Source organism: Citrus clementina, unplaced genomic scaffold (assembly GCF_000493195.1).
Source record: "Citrus clementina cultivar Clemenules unplaced genomic scaffold, Citrus_clementina_v1.0 scaffold_4, whole genome shotgun sequence".
Lineage (NCBI taxonomy): Eukaryota > Viridiplantae > Streptophyta > Magnoliopsida > Sapindales > Rutaceae > Citrus > Citrus x clementina.
The window spans coordinates 1399448-1426524 of record NW_006262274.1 but is presented as its reverse complement, the minus strand read 5'-3'; the positions used below and the strand labels follow the sequence as shown (position 1 = coordinate 1426524).

Here is a 27077-nt window from a genome sequence, read left to right as displayed (position 1 = left end):
CACGGTCACTTTCATGCATAAAGCAAATGCAAATTCATGCCTACGATGTCCTGTAGATTCCCATCTACGTTTACGACACCGAGCCTGGGGCTGGGGCAGCAGCAAACTAAAAAGTATATTACGTGATGCTGCTGCTGCTTCTTTTCAGTAATTGTTTTATTTTATTTTATTTTTTAAAAAGACAGTTCTTAGCACATGATAATCAAATTTGTGACTTCGATGTTAGGGAGAATAAAAATATCTTGAAACTATAAAATAAGAATTTAGATTAGATATTATAATAAAATTGATTTAAGTTAATTTTAATATATTTTTAGTTGTGACATATTAATATTTAAAAAATTCCGTCCGTGATCTATTTAGATATAATTCCATTTGAAACCCAATTTGCTCCATAAAATGATCAACCAGTCTAATTTTTATAATTGAAACCAACTCTAAGAAAAAGAAACTAGGAGGGTTAAAAAAAAAAAAAACTACAGAAATTCTACTCCTCTAGCCTCACATGCCTTGACGTACGCTATCGGCACCGACCAGGCAGAAATTCTTCTCCTTTATTGCAACTTATCTTAGCATGGCCTCACCGATCTAAAAGTCCATTTTGAGGTGCAAAAACTTTCACTTCTAGATAGGAATAAGTTCAACTCTCGACTTGATTAGGTCGAATAATCAAGCAAGAAAGTGACAAACGTCGCAGGCAATTATCCTCCAGTCTCTTTCAAATCGACAGTTTCCCAAGGCTAAGCTTGGACCTAGACTATGGACACTGGACAGGCACACAATGTGAACATGAATGGAGCCCCATACGTTACTTTAATTGTAATGTACCTGTTGCTGTGTGTGGCGTACGTTACGATGAACGTAAAATAGTACTGGCCGAACAAAATTGCTGAATTGACGTTTCGGCACAAATTCGGCATGCAAAATTAATGAGCAGGCCCCCCAGCAGGCAGTAAATGTATTACATAGAGAAAATCTGCATAGGAAATTGCGTAAATAATTGTTAATAAATAAATGCAGATGCAAAGCCCCATTCCAGAAAAAATTCAGATTCTGCATAATATTCAATTGCAGGCATAATCAGTTGACTTGAAGTCGTATAATCTGCTAAAAATTTCTATGATATAGTCCATATCTACAGGAGGAATAAAGGCAAAAATTTAAGGGCCCTCATTGTTCTTAAATCTTTGCACCGATCGTGGGACAAATTCAATACCTATGTCACAATTAAAATAAACTAGGATCCCACTTTCTTCCCTCTCTGTCACAAATCTCTCAGACAATACGTTCTCCAAAGCCAATATAATTGAGTCAATAATGCAAAATTAAATACTAGCTATATGCCTATACCTTCTATATATATATCTTTCTAGGACTAGGAGTATCCTCCTAACCTATTGAGCTGCCTCAATTTTTTTCTTTTACTCAGTCTCGACAAAATCAGCATCAAAGTTAAGAGAGGACATAATGTGCTCTACTTATTGGAAACAACCAAACTGAGAAAATCAAAGAGAAAGGTGAAAAGCTCAAGGAAATCGATAACAAGACATGTCCCATGGCATGCATATTCTAATAGATCTTTTAGAATCTCTCTTAAACTGCGTAATTGATTTTGCTTCTGGGGTTGGAGCAATTAATTGTTATTTTCTCAATAATTGAAGAGAAATAATCTGTTACAATTGGAAATTCCTATTTTCTTTAGCTTTGGATCTGTATATTTTGCTAGAGGAATAATTATGTTGGCTGCTTATATAGTACGAAGAGATTTTTTGGATGCAAATATTGCAAGATCCACATAATATTTCCATTAATTATTTTATTTTCTCATCCAATTCTTTCGCAAACTGAAACTCAGTTGTGCAAAGTTGCTCATACAATTATTTATAGCTGAATAACTATTGTTAGTCATCCAGGTACCATATATGAAAGCATATATATTCTATCAATCTGATGGATAAGACATTATATATTAAGAAAAATAAAATTCATATAGTCTATCTCTAAGAACCCAATGGTTGGTTGGCACACCGAATTTCCAAAAGTTTGATCGTTTATATAAAATACAGATGCTTTAAGCTGACATAGCTATCGCACCTTGAAAAAATGGGTCCATGATCCGACAGATACAACTGTTCCTCGGCATCACTTCATGGGTCTTGGTTGCAAATTTAATCACATTTTTCATTTTTGATTAATTCCTCAGCACTTGGCTTCTTTTTAGGGTGGGGGCAATAAAAACTCCCTGGGCAAAGTACCCATATAGAGATATTTTCTGAAAATATTGAACCTTAGAATCGAGATAGGCTTCGTTCATCACATTTAAAATATAATAGGGATCCAATAAAATTTATCACCAATTTGTAGACATTTCATTTCTTTAATTTTCATATGGTGTATGTATATCGTTATCTCATATCAAAGCTGTGCATCTTCCTAAAATATCGTTCCAAATCTTTGAAATATTTTTGGGTCCACAAATGTCCCAAGAAAAATCAAAGTTAAATCCTCAAAATGTATCAGTCCCCACCTCAAAGTTTCTCGTCATCTTGATCCTCACAAAACAACTAGGTCTTTGTACATATATGCTCATTGTGTGACTGAATGATATTATATCAAATCCTTTCATTTCATGTGGGATACGTATTATATATAGACAGATATCAGCATCCTCGTCCATGAACTAAACAAGCATAAAATTAGAAATTATTCAAAAAGAAATTGTGATTACAATATAATATGCTCCTATTCTCAGTTGAAAAGTCTCATTCTCTCGGTTTTTGTGCACTGTCCATAATATATAATAAATTAATTAGGTGATATGTAATTATGTGTATAAATCATATGAACATATATCTCAAATAGTGCTAGAATGGCATGATTGTTCATAATAGAAGAAAAAGAAAGATGGAAAATATTATGCATCAAGATAATTATAGAATATAAATATACATGCCGGAAAACCAAAATAATTACCGGATGTATGAACTATAGTCCTTCTAATTTTTGTTTTTTAATTAATTAAAAAAGCCAAATAAAAGCCATGAAAATTTTAAAAAAAAAATCCCACATATGTAATTAAAGAGAGAAAGATAGTCATTCTCTAATTAAAAAAAATTAAATTATTAAAACAAGAAATAAATTTAAAAAAATTAAAACGTATATTTTAATAAAATACAAATATATTTTATCTCATAATATATTAAAATTATATATTTTTTTTTATCTTTTAACTTATTTCTTAAAAGAGACTCACATTAAAAAAAAGTTATTTTTGCTATCGATATCATTACATCAATATGTATATCACCAACACCAAGTACGCGAACAGACAGAAAGCAAAGCCAAGCTGTTAACATTTGTTTTCATATTAAGTTTTTCCATAAAGCGATGCCCTGAGAATCTTGGCACCAAATCTTTAACAGTTAGACAGAGAAGAAAAGAGAAAGAAACACATAACACATCACACATGGCATGCGTTTATATAAATAAATAAAAAACACCACCAATTAAACTTGTAATTTTGTGAGTGCTCTGCTCTCTCTTGTCGTGATAAAAACCCCACATATCAAGAGAACAATAATAATTCAAAACAAAACAAGCCAAAGAGAAACACACAACACAAACATGGCAGCAAGCTCACTGCATGGCAAAGAAGCTACAGTTATATATCCTTCTGAGACAACCCCATCTACAGTTTTGTCTCTCTCAGCTCTTGATTCTCAGCTTTTCTTGCGTTTCACTATTGAGTATCTCTTGGTCTACAGACCTCGCCCTGGCTTGGACCCACTTGTCACCGTGGCTCGTGTCAAGTCCGCACTCGCCAAAGCCTTGGTTCCTTACTATCCCCTCGCGGGTCGGGTCAGAGCTAAACAAGACGGGTCGGGCTTATTGGAAGTCGTGTGTCTAGGCCAAGGCGCTGTGTTCATCGAAGCCGTCGACCGTGAAAGTACGATCAACGATTTTGAGAGGGCTCCCAGGTATGTTACTCAGTGGAGGAAACTGCTGTCGTTATACGTGGCGGATGTTCTCAAAGGGGCCCCACTTCTTGTCGTTCAGCTGACGTGGCTTAGAGATGGAGCCGCAGCGCTCGGTATTGGCTTTAACCATTGTGTTTGCGATGGTATCGGTAGCGCCGAGTTCCTCAACTTGTTTACTGAGTTATCTACGAGCCGTCATAACGAACTGGGTGGTGGCCATTCTCTACCGAAACCCGTTTGGGATCGCCACCTAATGAACTCCTCCTCATCACGTCAACAGCATGCACATACACGTGCCAGCTCAGTGAGTCACCTGGAATTCAACAGAGTGGCTGATCTTTGTGGTTTTGTTTCTCGTTTTTCCAACGAAAGGCTTGTTCCCACTTCAATAACGTTCGATAAACGACGCTTAAACGAGCTGCGGAAGCTGGCTCTGTCCACGAGTCGACCCAGTGAGCTGGCTTACACGTCATTTGAAGTTCTTTCAGCTCATGTGTGGAGAAGCTGGGCTAGGTCGTTGAATCTTCCGTCGAATCAAATCTTGAAGCTTCTATTTAGCATCAATGTACGTAACCGTGTCAAGCCGAGTCTACCCAGTGGCTATTATGGCAATGCATTTGTATTAGGCTGTGCTCAAACGAGGGTTAAAGATTTGACAGAGAAGGGCTTAGGGCATGCAGCAATGTTGGTTAAAAAGGCGAAAGAGAGAGTTGATAGTGAGTATGTGAAGTCGGTGATAGACTCAGTGAGTCAAACGAGAGCGTGTCCCGACTCAGTCGGGGTGTTGATAGTGTCGCAGTGGTCAAGGCTAGGGTTAGAGAGAGTTGACTTTGGGATGGGGAGGCCGACTCAAGTGGGTCCCATTTGCTGCGACAGGTATTGCCTGTTTCTGCCGGTTTTCAATCAGACGGACGCTGTTAAGGTGATGGTGGCGGTTCCCACAAGTGCAGTTGACAAGTACGAGCATCTCGCGCTTAAGCTGGTGAGGACCACACCGCATGATGACCCCACAATGTAATACGTTGACTTGTAAACTCAGTTTGACTTTTCACTTTTTTAACAAGTGATGGAATTTCTGTGATTGACTGATCACTTTGATCCTGATCCAATAGATAATTGAATTGAGTTCTGTCTTCCTCTTTTTTTTTTTTCCCTTGGGAGCATAAAAAGATATATATTTTTTTTAATCTCCTTTTTGAGGAATTTTGTGGTCGCCGGGCTCACGGTCACAATTTTGATCCTTTAAATTATGAGCCCCTTTTGTTTTAAGGCAGCGGGAATCCAACGAAGTGACTGTTATCTTACCCTAACACTTAAGGTATTTTAATGGAAATTCTGCCTTTGCTGGCCATTCCTTTTGTCATTGTATAATTTAATTTCATGGCAAAGGTTTTCTCGATATTGACTTGTCGCGTCTTCATTTTTCAATTGGAAAATTTTTCATTTCGGTGAATCGTGGACAACATATTAACATGATAAAAAGTTCTTTAAAAAATAAAGATAAAAAATTTTAAAGATTGATTTTGATTATTATCTATATATTCTCCGGGTACTTCAGAAAAATAACAATTATACATGGAGTATGATTACTTACAATGACCCCATGTTTAAAACCTAAAAATAACTTGAACTATTATCGATCATTACAATATTCTCTATGGAGTAAAAATTTTATTTGTTTATTGAAATAATTTTCATATGTAGATGTTGACAGATTTTAAAATGCAAAATTAAAATTAGACCACTTTAATAATCTTTAATTTGACACTATATAATACATAAACAATGAGATCTAATCTCAAATTTACATTTCAAACTTAACAAGTGTCCTCACTAAACAAATACTTAATTTTATTGTACGTCACTAAAATATATTAGTAGAACCTTAATGTACAAATAATTTTGGATTCATATGCACTCGTTAATTTTTTTAAATCTCTTAAATTAAAATTAAATGAAACATAAAATTATTAACCTTTCAGTTTCATTCCAACTGTACTGGATTATTCTATTATGGAAGTATCAAGTTTTTTAAATCATGAGTTAATTAAAAATGATCGACAGTGCATAGACGTGGGTTTTCGTGTTATATATAAATTAAATTTTTTTGTAATTTAATTGTAGTCAATCAGGCCTCAATAATCAATTATTGAGGCCAATGCATGCACTAAATTTATCGTATAAACATAATAATTAGGCCTGTAGTTTCACTTATGATTGATTTTACAAAAAAAAATAAAATTATAAAATGATGACATAACTTATTCTTACTTATCCGTTCCTATGATTCTTCTAAATATTAAATTAAGTGGAATCTTGATACGAGATTTGCAAGCATGTGAATTCTCTTTACTCTTTAGTTATAGGTTAACTAATCGCGTTTTGTTTTTTTAATTAAAAGGAAAGCCATTATGAGGATTTTTTTTTTTTTGTTTAAAAAAATTCTTCGAAAAGGAACAAGAATCATAAATGCATATAGTTGGGTTGGCTTGAAAATTTGCCGGCATATTCAAATCAGAAACAGGATATTTGCCGACCTTGGTCATTTTTCTGTTTGTTTCTTGGTAAAATGCCAACTGGATTTACAGGCCCAGATGCCTGAAAAGTCATTGCTGTCCCACTCTGTTTGAAATGTTTGGATAGTTAGATTTAGACTCTTGAGATTGTTCTCATCTACCAATTTTTGAAAAATACAAAACATAGAAAAAGAAAAAAAAATAGAGTTTTTAGAGTCTTGAATTTCAAGGCTCGTCTAAGATTGTCGTGACTTATAAAATAATTTAAGTTTGTTATTCTGAAAAAAAAAGAGAGTTAGCAAACAAAGATTGTCATTAATTAATGTTGTGAATTATTTGACAAGCCGTTTCTAAAATTGATATTGCAAAGACTTCAAATTTCTTGTCAATCTATTATCTTTGTTTTTTTCAATTTATGACTTTCATCTAGAAAATTTATATTTCTCTTTTTTTTTATCTATTTCTTTTTTATATGTATCCTTTGAGTTTGGTTGATTCTTGCTCGAGCCAGATGATAAAATAAATTGGTTTATAAAATTTAAAATAATAGATAATTTTTTAGATTAATTATATTTATTTTTGGGAATCCAATGTTTTTAAGTTTTGGAGAGAGAGAGAGAAAGTTCGAAGATAAAAGAGATAACAAAACTACAAAATATTTATTACCAACAGAATTATTTATACGAGGGTTACATAAGAACATTGCAAAAGAATTTAAGAGATGGAAAACATAAAAAAATTAAAGACTCAAATATAAATAGTGTGAATTTGTAAAATAAAAAAAAAAAAGTATTTTAGTATTAAACGGAGTGTAATTGAAAAATAGGTGTTAGAGCTTAGAAGCTAGTCTCCAAAAAAGAAAAAAAAAAAAAGCAAAAGGAACTCAGTTAATGTGAATGAGATGTAATGATATTTGATCCCCTCAAACGATCTCTATAGCCCCTACTTTTCAATTATCTTTTTGCTTTCTGTAATTATCCTTCATAAACAAATAATTATTTTAGTTTATTCTTTCTCTACATCCCCCACCCCTTCCTCTCTCCATCTCTTTCTCCAGTATAATTGTACAACAGTCACCATCACCACTTCATCAACACCATTACCACCACTACATGTTTTCTGTACCATCAAGCTATCATCTCCACCAAGATGAGTTTTAATGTTGAGTTTTGTTAAATTTTATAAACAAATTGTAGTTTTTATTGTTATATGATGATATTAATTTTGATTTTATGCGACAATCTGAGATTTTATTTAATTTCAATTTGGGATTTGATTAAAAGTTAATATTTGATTCATAGTGTGAACCAATTTAAAAGATGAGAGAGAAGTGAGAGATGAGAATTTATCTATTGAAAACTTAAGAGAGAATAATAAATATTTATTTTTATTTAAAAAATAGAGACTATTAAAATAAAATTGAGAGAGTCAATTATCATAACTTGTGAATGAGTCTTGTCGAGTTGGATTGCAAAAGTGAACGAAGTCCATAGGAGGCATCTCACTCCCAAATCCGGTTGTGCTTACTTTGCAAGGCATGTGACGCTAGGCGTAGCCCGTGGGCTTAGCAAGGCCTAATTTTCCTTTGGCTTTAAGATCCAAATCAGTCTCAGAGTGATGCTGCTTCCATCCCACAAAAGCTCTTATAAAACCCTTTTTCTACTTTAATTACAGAAATAACCTTACACGTTTTTTTTTCAAGTCCCACTAGATCTTAATATTTTCTCTATAAAATTTCTCAACTTAAAACATATTTTTTTTTGTGACCTCTATTTTAGTTTGGATTGCCCCCTGTACTATAAGTTTTGTACATTTGATATCACTAAGAACCTTGTTTCATATCATGTCCTTCGTTTCGATATTTTTATAAAATCCAGCAAAAGGTCATGACTTTTTCTCTCTAAAAAGAACTTAATATTCGTTCTTTATGTAATAATACTATAATTATGGTCATATGCGACCAATAAATTTGTCGCAGAAACTATTAAATTTGTCACCAAAAAATAATTTGCAACCAAAAAGTTATGGTTGCAAGTTGGTCACATTAGATCCGTCGAGGAAAATTATCCGCTACCACTTTATCAGTTGGTCATAGAAAACGACTTTTAGCGCCAAAGGAAAAATGGTCACAAAATAAATTTCAGTTTGTCACCGTTACTTTTTTGCCTCCAATCATTTCGTCATAGATTTACAATGTTTGCAACCATACTTAAACTGGTCACAAAAAATATATTTTTAAATATAATATTATAGAAGTTTAACTAGTTTAATTTTTTAAATTTTTCTTTAATAATTCAAACAACTATAACCAACATCACGAAAGTATAAGAATTAAATTAAAAGTTTTATAATTGATAAAAAATACACAAAATTTTAGCTAATGAAATTATATCATTTAGAACAATTACATAATTGAAACATTTGGAACAATTATATTTATTCATAAATTTCTTGATTTTCTTTACCTCCTTGCATCTTGATTTTCTTCACCTCTTTGTGTATATGATCTTCAATATTTAATTTCTACACAAAAAAAAATTCAAAACACAAAGGTTAGTTAACTTTTACACATGACAATCAAATAAGAATGTGTAAAAAAAAAGTTGTAAGAAAAATAAGCTAAGAAGATAGAGAGTGAACAAGAGAATGAGAATTGTAAAAGTGAGAGAACTTAGAGATGAAAAGGAAAAAAGGAAAGAGAGAAGAATAATACAAATATACAAAACATGTAAGTCTTTTGCGACCATATTTAATTTTTGGTCACAAAAAATTGTTCAAATTGAGTTTAAATTATGTAAAGCGGTCGAATCTCGGCCATAATATTTCATTTTTTGCAACAATATTCTAAAGTTGTCGCTAAATTATACAATTTGTGACCAATCATGATTAGTCACAAAAAGAAATTTTTTATCATCTTTTTTGTGGCTAGTTTAAATTTGGTCGTGAAATGTCTACTTTAACAACTAAATAATGATTTGTCGCAAAAAATATTATAAGTATCTTTCAACAATTTGTTTGGCAGTAGATTTCCCACCAAAATCTTTGACTTTTTGCGACAAGTTGAAACAGGTTGCAAAAAGTAGATTTTTGGGACTAAAATTTGGGTTATATATATATGTGTGTGTGTGTGTGTGTAATGAAATCTTCAAGGGATGGCTGAAAGTATAGAATTTGAGACGAAATTTTGTTTGGTCGCAAATAAAATAAAAATAAGTATATTTGGCAAATGCTTTTGCGACGAGAATTGTTGTCGGTTGCAAAAATATAAGATTTTGTGATGAATTTAATTTTAGTCATAGAATAAAAAAGACATTTAGCGACAAGATCAACTATTGTCCTAGAAAGTCACATTTTATAACAAAAATTAAGTTGCCACAAAAAAATATGGTTGCAAAAGAATATATTTATTGTAATGATAAACTCTTTAAATTTAATAATTTTTTTTGCGTGACTTGTGAAATTTCTATTTCAGTTTCAATAGTCTCCCATGATCTAAAATAATTTCAATAAACATATTACTTCACGTTAATAAAAATAGAAATTATAACGCATTGAAGATAGTTTGAAAAAAATATCTTTATGTATTTTTAACTGTTAAGGTTAAATTCTAAATATAAAAATGTGGAGTTTTGCAAGGAATTTTAAGGGTGTTAGAAGATTCACTCCTAATACCATTTAAAAATGGATGATTTGATTACATTGGACTCTTAGTCGGATTGAAATCCTCTCCTGATCTGAGCACTCTTGATTGCCACTTGTATTTTAGTATTAGTGAATAGTTAAGATTTAACTATTTTTTATTTTTCATTTATTAACCACCAATCATATTAAAAGCACTTGCTCAGATAAAGATCAGATCAGGAGAGAATCCTGATCCGCTCTCAGCCACCCCCAAGGTGTAATTTTCCTTATATAAAAGTAGATATTTCTCCAATAAGTATGAGGGTAAGCTTTCGTACTGTGGCATGATGGATGCACTATAAATACACTATAAATAAATTTCAAATCATCATAAATATATTTTATTTATGTTATAAAATATAATTAGATGGTGGCATAATAACGAGCTGGTATCAACAATTAACACTGTCTACCTATTACTTTTTGGTATCTAAAATGATATTTAACTAATCATTTCACATATGACAATTCATGGTAATTTGTATTCTGAAAGAGTGTATATAATATAATATATTTTTGTAAATTAACGAAGGAAACATCAGCTTTGTGGCATTGGATTTAAGACGGTCCCCCTGTAATTAAACAAAAACAATTAACTTTTTATGCAATTATTGTTACCGAACACATTTTTAAATAATATATCCAACAGTACATAGCAGTAGGTCTTTCGAAAACTCACTAAATTTAACATTAAAATATCAATATATTAATAAAAAAAAAGTTTATTATTTTATCACATACTGAGTTGGTGGAATAATCCCAAGCAATTTTTTTCGGCCTGTACGTCAGTTTAGTTACAAACAAATTTTAAAATTTACAATAAAATAAAGAAATTGTGGCTGAGAATGGAACAGCTCCCCTCGAAGCTTACATTTAAGTTAATTACAAAGCCCCACGAGCAGGCAGATGATGTTTATTTCAAAACCAAACATGGACGAGCAAAAGGTTACCCAATTGAGAATCAGAGCATGCATCAGACGAGCTCAATATCATCAGACAATTTGTTTTTTCTTTTTCTTTTTCTGCATATAAATTAATTAAATAAAAATAAATGGTCCAAGTGATCCAACTGGTTTTGTAAAGCTACTGGGTGACGGGTGCAAGCTCTTAAGAAAATTTTGTTAGTTCCGAGGCACTGGTTGGCCGGTGCAGCGGCAGCACATGCTCATGCTACCTCTGTTTATTCTAAATCATTCTTTGTGTGCTTTGCCTTACATGCAGACACCTCATCTTTGCATGCAAATATTAATTTTATATATATTAATAGTAATAATAATTCTTAGATGGCAGCGTCTTCAAATTTTTTCTTACCGTCGAATAATAATTTATTTTATTAAACTGTACGATTTAATATTATGTTTGCATTAAAAAATAAAAACACCAATATATAATAGATATAACCCTCTTTTATATATGTTCAATCAAAATAGATGGATAGTTGAGATTTATTAAAATGAAATAATCATGAATTTTTATTCTCTCTATCCTCATTTTAAGTCCACCCAAATCTTTCTCTCTCCCTCTCTCTTATAATTTTTGTTCGTTTGCATGTGCTCTCTTAGCGTTTCTCTTATTTTTCTTTTATTAAAGGGCCTAGTTACAATGCAACTGTAGTTTTATACACCACCTTCTGTATTTTTGTGATCCAACCATTGAATTCAACCCGAGAGTTGTAAAAGCTATTTCAATGGCATGGATGCACTTACATGATTATTAACGATGCAGTCCATTCTATTTACTAAAAAAACAAAGAAAGATTAAGTTTTCGAATTTTGACATATTAGTCCATTAAAATATTTTATGATATGGGTCAAAGGTAATTTAGTAAATGAGCATATTTATATATTAAAATTATGGTTGGATTATTTTAATTTCCCATAATATTCTCCACTCCCGTTTACTTAAAATACCAATTGGATTATAATAATATTATCTTGTTTTTAGTGTAATACAAGATTGGACAAGGTTTTATAAAATTTTTGACAATATTAAAATGAAAATAAATAAATATTAAATAAATTCTTGACAATCGTTTAAATTTCATTATAGAATTTATAAATAATATTTTCAAAATAATATAGTTCTACATGTAAATTTGAAATTATATAAAATATTATCTTATTACACGTATGAAGCTGATCAATTATTTATTTAATGTGAAAACAAATGCATTGTATAATATTTATTCAATTACTTAAATTTAAAATTATAAAGAATGAAACTTAAATTTAAAATGATAAATTAAATTAATAGATTATGGGAGAATACCTTTAAAAAAAATTAAAATTAACTAACTTTTTAGGCTTCTAAGGTAACATTTTTTATTTTCTGTTGTTAACATAAGACAAAAATTTAGTCTAAAAAACTTATTCTAGGGTCTCCTTAGGGTAAAAAAAAAAATCATTATCACATGATAATTTGGTAGCCTAAGCTGTATTATTTTTAGTTTACTTATCCATGCCAAACACCTTATTGAGATTAAATTTTAGTAAAGTAAACCCATCCTACTATCTTTAATCGCATTTAGTAGGCTCTAATTGATTAGATCTTGTTATACAAAGTAAGATATAACTCTTTTTTTAATTACAATGGTAATGAAGAAAACATAAACGCAATATATTTCTTTTGAGAAAATGCAGTATTATTTTTCTGAGATTTTGTGTTTAAGAAATTAATCTAATTTATGTAGTTTAGAAGACTCTTATTTTTTAATGTTTTAGAAGAATTATATGTTTGATAATGAATAAATTAAGATTTAAAGTAGGACAAACTGATTTGAGAATGAGATAAATAGAATAATTTTTTTATAATTTGAAAATTATTATATTTTAATTAGGGCTTATTACATAAAATTATTAAAATATATGGTTTTTATTATTTACAGAAAACAATAGGGATTGCTAAAGAAAATGCCAAATAAATTTTTAAAAATTTTGAAATTATTATATTTTAATTGGGGCTTATTGCTTAAAATTTTTGACACTTATTGTTTTTATTATTTACAGAAAACAATAGGGACTGCAAAAAAAAAAAAAAACCAAATTTAGGTATTTGGTACCAGGGTTGCAAAGTAGTTTTGTCCTTGATTAAATGTAAATATGTGTGCCTGAAAGCATAGAAGATTTGGTTATGTTATCATGCTTTTATAATTATTTTGTGAATATCATTCTATGCAAATTAGAATCTTTTTTTTTTTTGTCTGAATCACGAGGTGATCCTGAGTGTGCTCCAATTGTGGGAGGTACTTTTAAATCCGTACCACAACCCAGACTAATTCTCGCTCGCACCGGATCGGCCCGTAAGAGTTAAAGTGCTGGCCAAAGTGGTGACTTCATACGAGAGCGGGGCGTTGAACCCCTGACCTCTCTTAAAGAGTGAGGTGCTGAACCACTCACACCAACCTACTTTGGTTGCAAATTAATTAGAATCTTTAACTCAACAGACTGGTGCCCAACCGATTTGGCAACGTACTTCCATTACAGGGAAGCAAATGAAAATAACAAAAAAGAAAAATAAATAGCATTGACCAAAGTGGAGCATATCTACCGAGAAGCCAATGAAGCAACTGATTTCTTGGCCTAGTACAATTTTTCTTTCTCTTTGGGTTTACATTGTTTTCAATCTATTCCTCCAAATATGCTTAGCATATTGATTAATGATGTTCATAGGGTTGCACACTCCCGCTGAGTGTTGCCTTAGCTATCTTAAGAGCCCTTTAATGATAAAAAATAAAAAATAAAATAAACAGCATTAATGGTACAAAAGCGTGACAACATACTAAATCTTTTATGCTTTTCAGGCACATATTTGAGAACGAAGAAAGCAAAATACTTCTTCGCGTATTGTGAGAAATCCATCAAATAAAGTTTTGGGGAAGAATTAAACACTGGCTTTCAGTTTTCTTGCTTGTCAATGGACAGGCTTTTGGATAGAATTTCTGCAGGTTGGAGTTAATTACTTGATGAATTTGGAGAAAGAGATTGACTAACAAAAAGTAGTGATTGAAAATGAGAGGAGAGAGGGAGGGACGCACGTGAAGGCTAAAGAAAAAACGGAAGGGGGGTGATTGTGGTTGATTTCACACGGACTGAGAAAAAAAACAAGAGAAGAGAAGAGGGAGGGAGAGAGAACATAAGAGGGGAATTTTAGGGTGGGTTCGTATAGGTAGAAAATATTAAAAAATTTTAAATATTTAATTTTAATAAGTCTCAATTCATATCAAATTTAATGAATATTAATGAATGTAAAAGTAAAGGTGTCTTTAGGCTGCTAATCTATATATATGATCAGTTTTTTGGTAAAAATTAAAATAAGAACGCCGCTAAAAAATAAAAATATTATATACACACACTTCATTGTAACTGAAATTTATATTTTTCCTCTTTTAATTGGAGTATTTAGTTTTTGTTCTTGTAATGTTTTCTTTTTAAAAGTATAACCTTGTTAAATTAATATTTGATAGATTGATAACTTCGATTAAAATAATAATAATAATTATTGTCCCGACTTGTGACCAATGTGGTAAATTAATAATTTGATAAATTTATTAGATACTAAAATTAAAAAAAAAATTTACTATAGGACCCAATTAATGAATAAATTAATAATTAACAAATTTAAAAATAAATACATATTTATGATTTTTCTTTGTTGTACTGCATAATGTTTTACACATTTCATCGATCATTATTGTTTTCTTCACACCTTTCATATAAGAAGTCATTATTGTACTTTATGTGTTATATTAAGAGAAATAAAAAAGAAATCGAATTATTATATTGCCTCTAAAAATCTTCTATGATGAAATATATGTAATCGTGATCCATCCACCCATACAATCGGGAAGTCATTGATTCTCAATCAAGACCAAATTAGAATTATATCCTATAATTTGACAAAATTACTACGTTATTGAATATATTACCTCTATACTTTATAAACATTCTTACTATTAATGTCATATTTTCTTTATAAATTAATAAATTATTACTTACCGATGATTCAATAATTATTAATAATTATCAATATATTGATATTTCTATCAATATATTAATATTTGTTAAACTAATAAAATTTTCATGATCGAAGACTTGAGATTTTACAATATTACCGGCAGGATAACTTGCATGTGTCCAAAGTAGAAAAACTCTACACGCCCTACTAATTAATCTTCTGACCTAGCAAGTGGCAACTCTCGTGCCTTATTGGGAATTGAATAATCCTTTAATGCACCTTCAAGGTGGATTAGCTTGAAAAATTAATTTTAAAATTAAAAACTACTCGCCAAAATAATTATCAAAATTCTACATATACGATATCAATTTATAGCTTCATAATTTCAGAAAATAAAATTTGTAGCTTTATTGAATCAATCTTGACTTAATTTACACAGTTCACTTGTTACTTTTATGCGTCATCTATTTATACGATTGCTTTTCCGAAAAGCCAATTCTCTTTAAATTGATCCCTTCAATCAATCATTGAGGCAAACTTTCATAACTTAAGATCATAACTTAAGATGTGTAAAGTAAAAAAATTATTAATTTGAGATCTTTTATGTCCCGTGCTCATGACCCTAACTAATTCGGCGGGCAACATAACAAATCTAATATTATCCTAAAATATATAATAAAATATGGGTATCTCTTAATTTACTTTATGTATTCTTTGTTTCAGGATAAGCCACCCAGTTACTACATGCAGACATATTTTCATCATCATGCAGAAGTTTGCTGACAATTCATAAACTCTGATCATAAAGCTCTGAGCTAGAAAATAGAAATTAAGAACAACTAGCAACTATGTCCCTACCACAATGAATTAGGTTGCAGGCTTACAGTGGAATGGCTAAGATGGGGCGAAATTGGAAATTTATTTAAAGGTTTTTTAAGGAAAAATAAAATTTTATATGTAGTGAATAAGATACGCTCACACTGAAAGTATTATAAGAAGCTTTCCATTGAAGGTGTTTTATAAAAATAATAATGAAAATAAATTAAAATAACTAGCAAATGTAATTTAAGGTTGTGATTTCCGGCCTCTGACTGCTTGTATAGCTGGTGTTGATAACAAGTTCAATTAATCATAAGGGAAGTTTGGATTAAAAAAACTGATTATGTGTGTATATATATATATAGGCCTTAAGATAAGAAAAATAAATTAAATTTAATAGCGAAGTTAGTGATCGAAAGTTTATGGCAGTTGAAGCTTGTCTTACAAAGGAAGCTCTTCAAATTCCTGCCTTCTAAACGAAGTAATACATGGAAGCGAACCCTAAAAGTAAAGGCGGCAAGCAACCAGAGAGAAGCAGCAGCCAGGAAGCATCTTGGTGCCCTAGCTTTGAGGCATGAGCTTCACCAACCCATATGAGATAAACTCAAAACATACTTGTAAAATTATTATGACAAAATATTCACTTTTTTTTTTAAAATGTCAATATCTTATTAAAAAAATGCTCAAATTTGCTTTAATTAGAGTGTTTTTTTTTTTCAAATATAAAAAGACTGATTCTCATCACCGTTAGTAATCATTAGATGGAAATTTTGCGTACACCCCGTGTGAAATGTTGAAAAAAAAAAGACACTGATCCTATATGGGCATGAAATTAGCTGATCATGCATGATACAAAAACATAAAATAGGATTTTTTTTTTCCTGTTATAACACGATGATAACTTTTTTTTTTCTTTTTTGTATGTATATATGACTAATATGAGCGAGTTATGAGTCATAAATCTTTTATATTATGTGATACGAGATAAATCAACCAGCATGAATATAAGAAAGGTCTTCTCTCTTTTTGTAATATATACATGTTTTTCTAAGTTAATCTTGTTTTTCTAAAGTGAATTTTCTTTCATTTCCATTATACTTTCAAATTACATTTATCCTTTTTTGTGCAGCTAGTATGTGAAAAAACAAAAATAGTAATAAATTTCGAACGAATCCGCTGTAAGCCTAGCATTCAACAATAATGCCAAATTGAAAATGCACCAATAAGAAGTTGCTAATATCTTTCTTAGCGTAGGTTTGGAATTACTTTTGAAAAATTAAAAGTTAATTTTGATGTTTGATAGTTTTTAAAAAAATTAATTTTTGTAAGATTATATTATCCTATGTTAGATTTTCAAAAGTAGGGGAGAGGTACCTTTTCAAAATCTTATACTTAATACATTTCTATACATATACTTACATATATTATAAAAATCCATTCGATTAAAAAATAAAATTCTTAACTTAAATAGATTATTATTATTACCCATTATATTAAGATAACAAAATAAAAAATAAATTATAAAATAAAAAATATTTTCATTATCGATTATTATATACACACAATAAAAAAAATTATATATAATGTTAAAAACCATGCAAATAAATTTTATTAAAAATGATGTCCATTTTAATTATATGCATTCTTACAGTAATTTAACAATAAGAGATTTATTAAATAAATGCCAATACTTTTAAAATTCACACGACTTTTATAAATAAATTTTATTTCAACTAATTCTTTTACAATTGATTATTAAAGCAATTATTTTAAAAATTAAAACACTACCAAACTGCTTCCGAAAAAAACTACTATTAGATAAATTATTTGAGGTATAAATTCTAACCTTATAAATATATTATTATTTTTTATTAAAAAAAATTGATTGGTGGATGTATAGTATAATAATGTAAGAGTTTCTCACTAATGCAACCAGTGATTTTCTCTCACAGAAAGATTTTTGCCAAAACAAAACATTGAAAATTTTGCAATAAAAATCAAATAAAACAATAAATTAATCAGTCCAAATTCCAAAACCAATCTGCTCAAGTTCAGTCTTCACACGATCAGTCTGTTTCCTTCATTGCTCAGCGATCCCCCCTTTCTCCCTTGAAAAAGGATTCTGTTATGATCTGATCTCTTTTAAGTTTTTTAAAATTTTCTATCATGTATCTTTTAATTGTAATGTATGGGTAAGATTTAATTTTTTTTATTTTTTTATTTATTAACTATCAATCATCAATTGAGTTATTTGCTCAGGACATGATTAGATCAGGAGAGAATCCTGATCTTTCTCCCTCTTGCACATTACACACATATATATATAACTATGATATCACCGCCAGTGTCCACCATTAACAAATTTGACACTTGAAAAATAATAACTTCTCTATTTCGAAAATTTTGAAAAAATGTTCTTTAATCAATCAAATTAGTCCCTTAAGTTATTACAATACCAATAACGAGGCCACTCTCCTTCTTTCTCTTACTTTTAATTCTTAACAAATTTGACACTTGAAAAATAATAACTTCTCTATTTCGAAAATTTTGAAAAAATGTTCTTTAATCAATCAAAGTAGTCCCTTAAGTTATTACAATACCAATAACGAGGCCACTCTCCTTCTTTCTCTTACTTTTAATTCTTAAAAGCACCCCCCTTCACAAAATGGACGACTCATCTCCTCACCCTATTCAAGAAAACGCCACTGTCACCACCACAAATAACACCAAATCCACTGATAGCAGCACCATCACAACCAGTGATAACACCTGCAACAACAGCAGCAACAATAATAATAATAACAACAACAACAAGAAGTGCAAAGGTAAAGGGGGTCCTGATAATAGCAAGTTCAGATATAGAGGAGTGAGGCAAAGGAGCTGGGGCAAATGGGTAGCTGAGATCCGAGAGCCAAGGAAACGTACAAGAAAGTGGCTTGGCACTTTTGCCACGGCTGAGGATGCGGCACGAGCTTATGACCGCGCCGCTATTATCCTCTACGGCTCCAGGGCCCAGCTCAATCTTCAGCCTTCGACCTCTTCGTCTTCATCTCACTCTTCTAATTCCACGCGCGGTGGTGGTGGTGGTGGATCCTCCTCTTCTAACTCTTCACAACAAACCCTTAGACCTCTGCTTCCCCGGCCCACCGGCTTCGGCTTCACTTTCTCAGCCAGTTCAGCTAACCCAGCGGCCGGCGCTGGGTTATCTTCTTCATCTGGGCTTGTTCCTTACGGGGTTTACCCAAACATCATGAGCGTTTCATCGGCTTTGTTGTGCCCTAACATAGTTCAAGTTCAAAACCAGCGAGATATGATGATGCAACAGCAATGCGAGATTCAAAATTATCATCATCATCATCTTCAAATACAACAAGTACCCGATGGGTTGAATAGTGTTAGCTGTATCAATGACACACTCGCAGCAGCAGCATCAACATCCTCGTACGGAAACCCTAATCATCAACAACAGTACGAACAAAATTGTTTGTACCATGATATCAGCTCAATTGCGGGGTCCATGGGCTCAACTTTGTCTCTATCAACTCAAGTAGCACATGCACCACCGGCGGAGGCGGCTGCTGCGCCGAATCCGAATATGTCAGTTGGGCCCGGATCACCTTCCATTTGGCCGCTGACAAACGAAGAAGATTATCCACCAACGTGTCTTTGGGATTATACTGATCCTTTCTTGTTTGATCCTTTCTTTTCTACATAATATTGATAATTATAATTGTTGCATGCAAGCGAATTAGAATTAGAGGGTTTTTATGGTCATTAATTAATTGTTTTGTTAATCTAGTATGCATATATATTAAACTAGTGCAACCGGTAATAGTTGTTGGGGCCATCTCATCAAATTGAGATCGATCTTGGAGATGAGGATCATGACAATATAGACAACATTCAAAGACTTCAAAGAAGATGAAGAAAAAGGGAATCACGGAATTAAAGTTCAAGTTCAAGTTGAAGAATTGAAGATCAAGAGGGAATTAAAGAGAGGTTCTTTAAAATACAATTTTCTATCAACAGGTAGAGGATATAATTGATGAGCTTTTATTGCTGCATGCTGTCTTATATATATACTGCATTTGAGATTTGTATTTTCAATGGTAATTTGATGACGGGGTGTCAGGATTTTGGGGTCCTTAGGGTTTGGGAGGATACTTGCATGTTGTTAAGGAATGGAAGAAAGCAATTTTTGAAGTAAAATTTTATCATTGTCGTTTGTTAATTTATTGTGAGAAAAAGAAAAAGAATCATATTATTAGCTTTATATTGCAAGAAAATGTTCACCTCTTTTTCCTAATTTAGATGCTGTTGTAATAGTGTTTTTTCTCGTTATGCTTTCCGAAGAAAATTAACAAATAATATGAAGGAACCTATTTCATATGGGTGTTTCATTTGGAATACGTTTGATCTCATTTATCTGCAATCATTTTGATATATCTCACAGTTCACAATTTACAGCTGATCAATTGAACAATTTCTGGCATTAATTCCTGTTTAAGCTGCAGCTAGCTAGACTTGAACCAAAGAGGCTATGAACCTCAAATGGAACACTATTTCCTGTGTGAGCAGCACTTTTAAGAAATGATAAGTAACTTGTACGTGGTGATCATGAGCTGTAGTGATAATTACTTTAATATTGTGATAACATTAATTATATATGTTCATTTCATAAGCTTGCAAAGTAAGTAGTACTGGCAAGTATCTCTTTTGCATATTTGTGATTATTCTTTTCTTGATTATTTTGCTTTTCTGGATATAATATTAGCAATGGCATGGTAGATGTGTAGTTAATATATTCTTTGTTCTCTTTTTGGGAAAAATTTTTGTGCTAATATCCTTTATGTTAGGGCATCGGGGGCATTGTGGATATTGTGGGCCTTCTTACATTTTTTCCCCCCTTAAGTTTTCCTTTTTTAAAAAAAAATATGTAGAAAAGGTTAAGTGTAGACGAATATTTATGGCATAGCTCATGTTTAACTAAAACTGATAAATTTGTAGGTGCTCTTTGTATAAATGTAGAATTAATTGAATGCAAACGGGTTTTGTTTCCTTAAACCTTTAATGGAATTTAAAATTTTAATTAAACTAAAAGTTCTTGATTTCAAGTTGGCATTTTTCTTAATTTGTTAGCATTTCTAGTCATGAATATTATGATTTTGGTTAATTGTGTCTTTGATCTTGAGTCAATTTGCCTTTTTCTAGACTTTCTATATACATGTTGAATCTAGCGGGTTTAGATTCATCATTTTGGATTCCTAACATCAAAAACCAACTTTAACTAAGCTTTATCAATAGATGATGTGTTTGGTGGAAATTAAGAAGTTTTATCTCGTTCATTAAGATCTGTCTCACTTTCAATTAACAACTTTGTGTCTGATTTAGTTTTATTCAATTGATAAATGTTGTCTTCCTTGTGTGGATGCATCGCTATGCATTTAGATTGATTGCTTTTATAACTTGAATAGAACATCAGAGAAAAATTATATTTAAGGTCACATATATTGCATTCTTCATCTCGATAATAAAGTACAACTTAAAGTTATAGATATGCTGTTGCTGAGTTTTCTAGTCGTCACTTTCGTGGGGTATTAGAATTTTTTTGGATGATTGTTCATTGTATTTGGAATAGCTTGTGTTCTATAGCTTGATCAGCTCAGGATCTCCTCCTAGTTGTGAACTTGTGATGCTACTTTCATTTTTAATTGCCTATTATGATGTGTCCCGTTTTTACTTTCAGCTTCTGTCTTATATTCATCAGTTTGAATGTCGTAATTTACATGGAAGTTTTTACATATCCTCAGACAATCGGATTAGTTGTGTAATTCTTGTTCATGCAAATGTTAACTGTCCGGAATTTGTAGATTGCTATATATTGATTTCCATTTGTCTGCATACTTTTCAATTTACTGTAACTCATTGTTACTGAATTGTTAGCTTGCCTTATGCTGTGGATTTTAAAATCACTGTTTTGTGTATAATCCGAGAAAGCGGGGTTCACTTTGTTGGGGATTCAGATTTCAACGAGTGAACAGATAAATGATAGTGTCTGCTTCTATATACTGTAAAGCTAATTAGCAGAGACTTCGTGCTCAGCTGCTCGCAATCGCAGATATATAGAACGGGTGGGCATGGACCCCCCACAGAATTTTGACTGTCTCAAAGTGACCAAGGCTGAACAGTTAGGGTGCTTCTGGCACATATACTAATTGTATTGCATTATATTGGGTGTATTAAGTTGTAATCTAATATCAAATTTGGTGCAGTATGGACGGTAATATATGTAATAATATTTTTTATCATTATTTATGTTACTATTTATTTTAAATTAATATAATTAATTTTATTGTATTATATTTTTATATTATTTAAGTATTTGTTATTATTTATATTAACTTATTAAATAATAATCAATTTTTACATATTAATTATTATAATACAATTAAGTAATTCATTGTTTAACTATATTTTTAATATTATTATATAAAAATATAATATAATATTATTAAGTAATAAATAAATAAATTTTTATTATTTATTATAATGTAAAAATAAAAGAAAATAAATTCAATAGTGTATTATAATATAATATAATATTAAATTATAAACTTATTTTGGTTTATTATAGTATTAAAAAAAAAGAAAATTATCTACGGACCACTTGATTTTTCACACTTTATCAAAACAACACAAATCTTTTTTTTTTTTTTTCAACAATCTATCTAATGTTTACAAAGTTATCATTGTTCCACTTTCGTCATAATCTTGTTAGAATATTGCTGACATCAAAAGGTTAAATTTGTCATTTGAACTAAACACACTAAAACGATGACGGATTCGCCTTTCTAGAAGCTTTGCCAATGGACTTAATAAAGTGATCATATGATTTTCTAGCTTTGCTTATGAAGATTCAAGCAGATGCAATATGTTAATTTTCTTATCTTTTGTACGTGAATCTACTTAAGCCTTTAAATTGTTTTTTGAAAAAAAAAAATTACTTTGTCTAATCATGAATTTAGGAAATTGATTAGGGCTAATAAGTTTAGTGAAGAGCCCACAACAGCGGCTGCAAACAATTTAGGCAGGGAAGAAGGAGGTGTTCTTCTTAACATTTGTTATTTAATTATTTAATTAATTATTTTTAAAGATTTTTTAATAATTATTTATTTTTATATGCAACTTCTATTATCTAAATTATTTATAATTATTTTTAAGATTTTTATTTGATAGTTATTGTTTTAAAGATTTTTTTATAGTTACCCTTTGTAACTAAAAGTCTTGTTTTTAACTTGGATAAAATAGTCATTTTAAGTTTTGTGGGTAAAATAGTCATTTGATGAATATTCCATTGAATACCCTAATGGTGTTATAACGAGAATAGAGTGGTGACACACCTTGTAAATTTTGGGTGAATTGTTGCAAAAAAAAAAAATTTATATATTTTTGATAAAGTGTAAAAAATTAAGTAGTAGTGGATAATTTCTCAAAAAAAAAAAAAACTAAACTCGAGATATGCAATGCAGCTAAATATAAGACTGCATTGCATCCGAGCCCCGAGGGGTGCCCTTATGGCACAGTGGAAAGCCCACTGAGTGTGATTTGAAAATTTTACAAGAGGAAATCTATTTGATATTTTCTTTTTGAGATATTAGGATGTGCTCTAACTGTCTAACTAACATCATCATCTTTTTAGACACTATTAAAAACTTAAAATCTATAGATGCATCACACAATTTTAAACCTACGAAGAGTTCATATGCGCATATTTTACACAAACTTAAAACTTTTATCCAATAAATACAAACCTACGCTCTCGGAGGCAAATGAGGCGAACCATTGGGCAAACTAAAAAATGTGTTGTAAGATTCCTTCAAATACATTATTTACTACCCCTCTCTCTCTCTCTCTCTCCATGATAGGAGTAAGAATCTTTATCACACAACCAATAACCAATAATTGATTGATAGGCTGGACACTTGGGTTGTGGAATCGAGTCAAACGACACAGCCCTGCAGTCTGCAGAGCGCCAAAATATCTGGTACGAGTTCAATGCATTTCTTAACTGCTTGGTTTAATCATTATTTCACATGAATAGCGAATACTTCACATCAATAACATGATTGATTATGGTGCTTGTTTTGATCGATAGAAACACATTTTGGTTAATTAACCCCCCAGTGTGCATCCCCCGTCCCAAGTCTTTGGCCTCTGCTATTTAGCCCCGATACGTCTCAACATTTGGTTGGACTATTGGCACCATTCTAATCCTCTCATGAAACTTCCTTTTTCATTTATATTTATTTTATTTTTGAAAATATCATTTTTTTAAAGTGCATTTTTAATTTTTCATTTCATTTTTCTTTATTTCTCTGTATGGCTATGGAGAATGAATTTTATTACGCGACAAAATTAATCAAGGGAGGGTTCGTTTTTAATTATTTCTTGCCACTGACTTTATATGGCCATGCAATGAAGTGGCATTTCACTTACGGGTTGGAGCGATTTGAACTTCCCCTATTAGCTTTAGATAGTGGGTGCGATAACTAGATATAACTAGATTATGGAAACTTGATGACTGACTTTATAGTTAATAATCATCATCGCGCTTCATAATTTATTAGAACTCGGGTATCATACTTTTCTTCAATATATTCCCACTATTGAAGAAGGCTAGCTAATTTATAATTCCCGTACTAAGAATGATTTTTGTCTTTTCTAAACGAATCGGGCTAGGTACTTTGTCATGGTCTTCCACTCCTGCTTATCATTTTGGATATGCTAAATCTAGAAGAGAAAAGAAAGATTTTATGGTAATATTTGCTGAGTTTTAGATCGTTTACTCCTAGACAACCTAAAATTTTATCCAAAAACTGCATGACAAATATTATGATATTTATCAGCTGGTTAATGAGATAATGTAATTGATTAATCTACAATTTATGTAAAATTATCAACTACTTAACGGCACGCCAGATGCCAGATCATTTAAAATAAAATATGAGATAAAATTTTGTAACATCTATCATTACTGATTGAGGAAATTTAAATATTGTACCTTAATAATAATGTTAGGAGCCACCGATAAATTCAATTAAAGAGTTATTGGCGCATAACTTGAATCTCATACTTATTTTTTAGATCTATCCATGTATATATGGTCCAATATTTTATAATGTATAATTTTATATCAACGTATATAATTTACTTGAATTTGGATAATTGCATGCACTTTTACTTAAACTTGAAAATAAGTTTGGTAGGAATGCATTATACATATAATCTAACATTCGTTTTCAAAATCTCAACTGAAAGTGGCTCGTTGATTGAAAAGAGAGAGAGATAGAGACGAATTATAAATATCCATGAATGTCCATTAGACTACCAATAAAATCAAACCTGATCATCCCACTCCCTCGGTCACTGTCTCAACTCTCACCTAATTTCATTTTTGCTGTACAATATGAACGACCATCTATTTTCTTTATATGAAATTATGAGGCTTAATTACTTAACTAAATAAATAATGTAATTGGTAGCTGACAAGAGAAAATGAAAAGATCGGGAAATGAAAAACAAAAAAATCGAAGGCACATATGCTTCGGCTTGTCCGTAAGAATTCTGGTACTAGGAAGGCGATTTTTTCAGGTTAATCAAAGATGCTATTCATCGTTTGATTCATTGTAAACTATTGACGTGCATGTGTGACATAATTGATTTTTTTTTTCATAATAATAAACTATTCACTATCAAATAAAATTTAATAATATATAAATTTTAAATCATAATTTTAATAAAATTATGAAAAATATAATAATTTTTTTATTATATAAAAAATTTATATTAATAAATCTTTTAAGATATAATAATTAGTGTTTATTAAACACTTTAATACTGTAATTTTTAAAACTCAACCTCGATTCGCGCTCAATATAAGGTAACAGCTGAATTGATCATGCTAATAACTCTAAATGCGCACGCGCCTGTAATGCGATTCAGCTTCCATCCTTCTTACAGGAACATATATCTAATCTTATCTTATAAGCACCGCCACATCATTTATTTTGTCAGCTAGCTATAAAACTGTGTATAACTAGAGTACTAGACTGCTCTTTTTGCACACCCGAGGCTGCTTTAGTAAAAGTATTACCTGTACCACAACGTACAACCCATCACAGCACCATGCCACCACGGCTATAGCCAACCGCTAATAAGAGTTAAAAAAACAATGGGTCAAAAAAAGAGTCGCCAATCCAATGGCATCGCAAGAATCTCAGCCCTTTCACTGGCACTACACGGAACTGGACGAGCACAACTTCCAAATTCGCGGCCGAACGCTCTTCTCTATCATCGTAGTATTCGCCGTCGTTTTGCTTGCCAGCTTCCTCTTGCTCTACGCGCGATGGTTCTGTCGTCGTTTCTCCCACCAAAATTCCAACCCCGACGTGCCACGCGAGCAGCAAGCCCTCACCCGGGGCCTCGATCTCACGACGATTAACACGTTACCGATTATCTTGCACCGGTCAGAAAAGTCGACGAAGGATGACAAAGAAGAAGAGAGTGAGTGCTGCATATGTCTTGGTGTTTTTGAAGATGGCGATAAAGTGAAGATTTTGCCCAAGTGTCGACACTGTTATCACTGTGAGTGTGTTGACGCGTGGCTCAGTGCTCGCTCGAGTTGCCCGCTTTGTAGGAATTCGCTCCGAGTTGACTCAGCTCTTCCCTCCATCACCACACAATAAACCGTATATATATACACACCTACGAGAACGAGAACAAAACAAAACCCTCTTGTCTTGTTCTTTTGGGTAACAAAGATTATCATTTTGTGTATGATATTCTTGTAATTACGTGTATTAATGTATACGACACATTAATTTATTTCAATTCTTCTCATAGCTTTGGGTTTGTTTCTTTCTATTTTCAGCTACATTACATGTTTACACCAACATAATATAATTAGAAATTTATTAGAACTTCTCATATGAGCTTTGTTTGAATTTCTCAACTCTTAATAAAGGGTCGTATTCTATTTCAAATATCTGGAAAGAAATCTGACTACGCTAATAAAATAGAGAGCTAGATACGAATGGCCCGCAAGTTTCTTGAAGTGTATAAAATTTGGATG

The 27077-nt window shown here is 31.3% G+C and overlaps 2 protein-coding genes across 2 annotated transcripts; both read left to right on the top strand.

Moving 5' to 3' along the window:
* The first annotated feature begins 3406 nt into the window (after positions 1-3406).
* LOC18044180 (taxadien-5-alpha-ol O-acetyltransferase) lies at positions 3407-5019 on the top strand. Its single transcript, XM_006435712.2, has one exon. It carries the CDS (start codon positions 3625-3627, stop codon positions 4993-4995), a length of 1371 nt encoding a protein of 456 aa, XP_006435775.1. The 5' UTR covers positions 3407-3624; the 3' UTR covers positions 4996-5019.
* A 13592-nt stretch (positions 5020-18611) lies between these two features.
* On the top strand, positions 18612-19661 carry LOC18044179 (ethylene-responsive transcription factor ABI4). The gene has a single exon (XM_006435711.1). It carries the CDS (start codon positions 18612-18614, stop codon positions 19659-19661), a length of 1050 nt encoding a protein of 349 aa, XP_006435774.1.
* The last annotated feature ends 7416 nt before the right edge of the window (positions 19662-27077 follow it).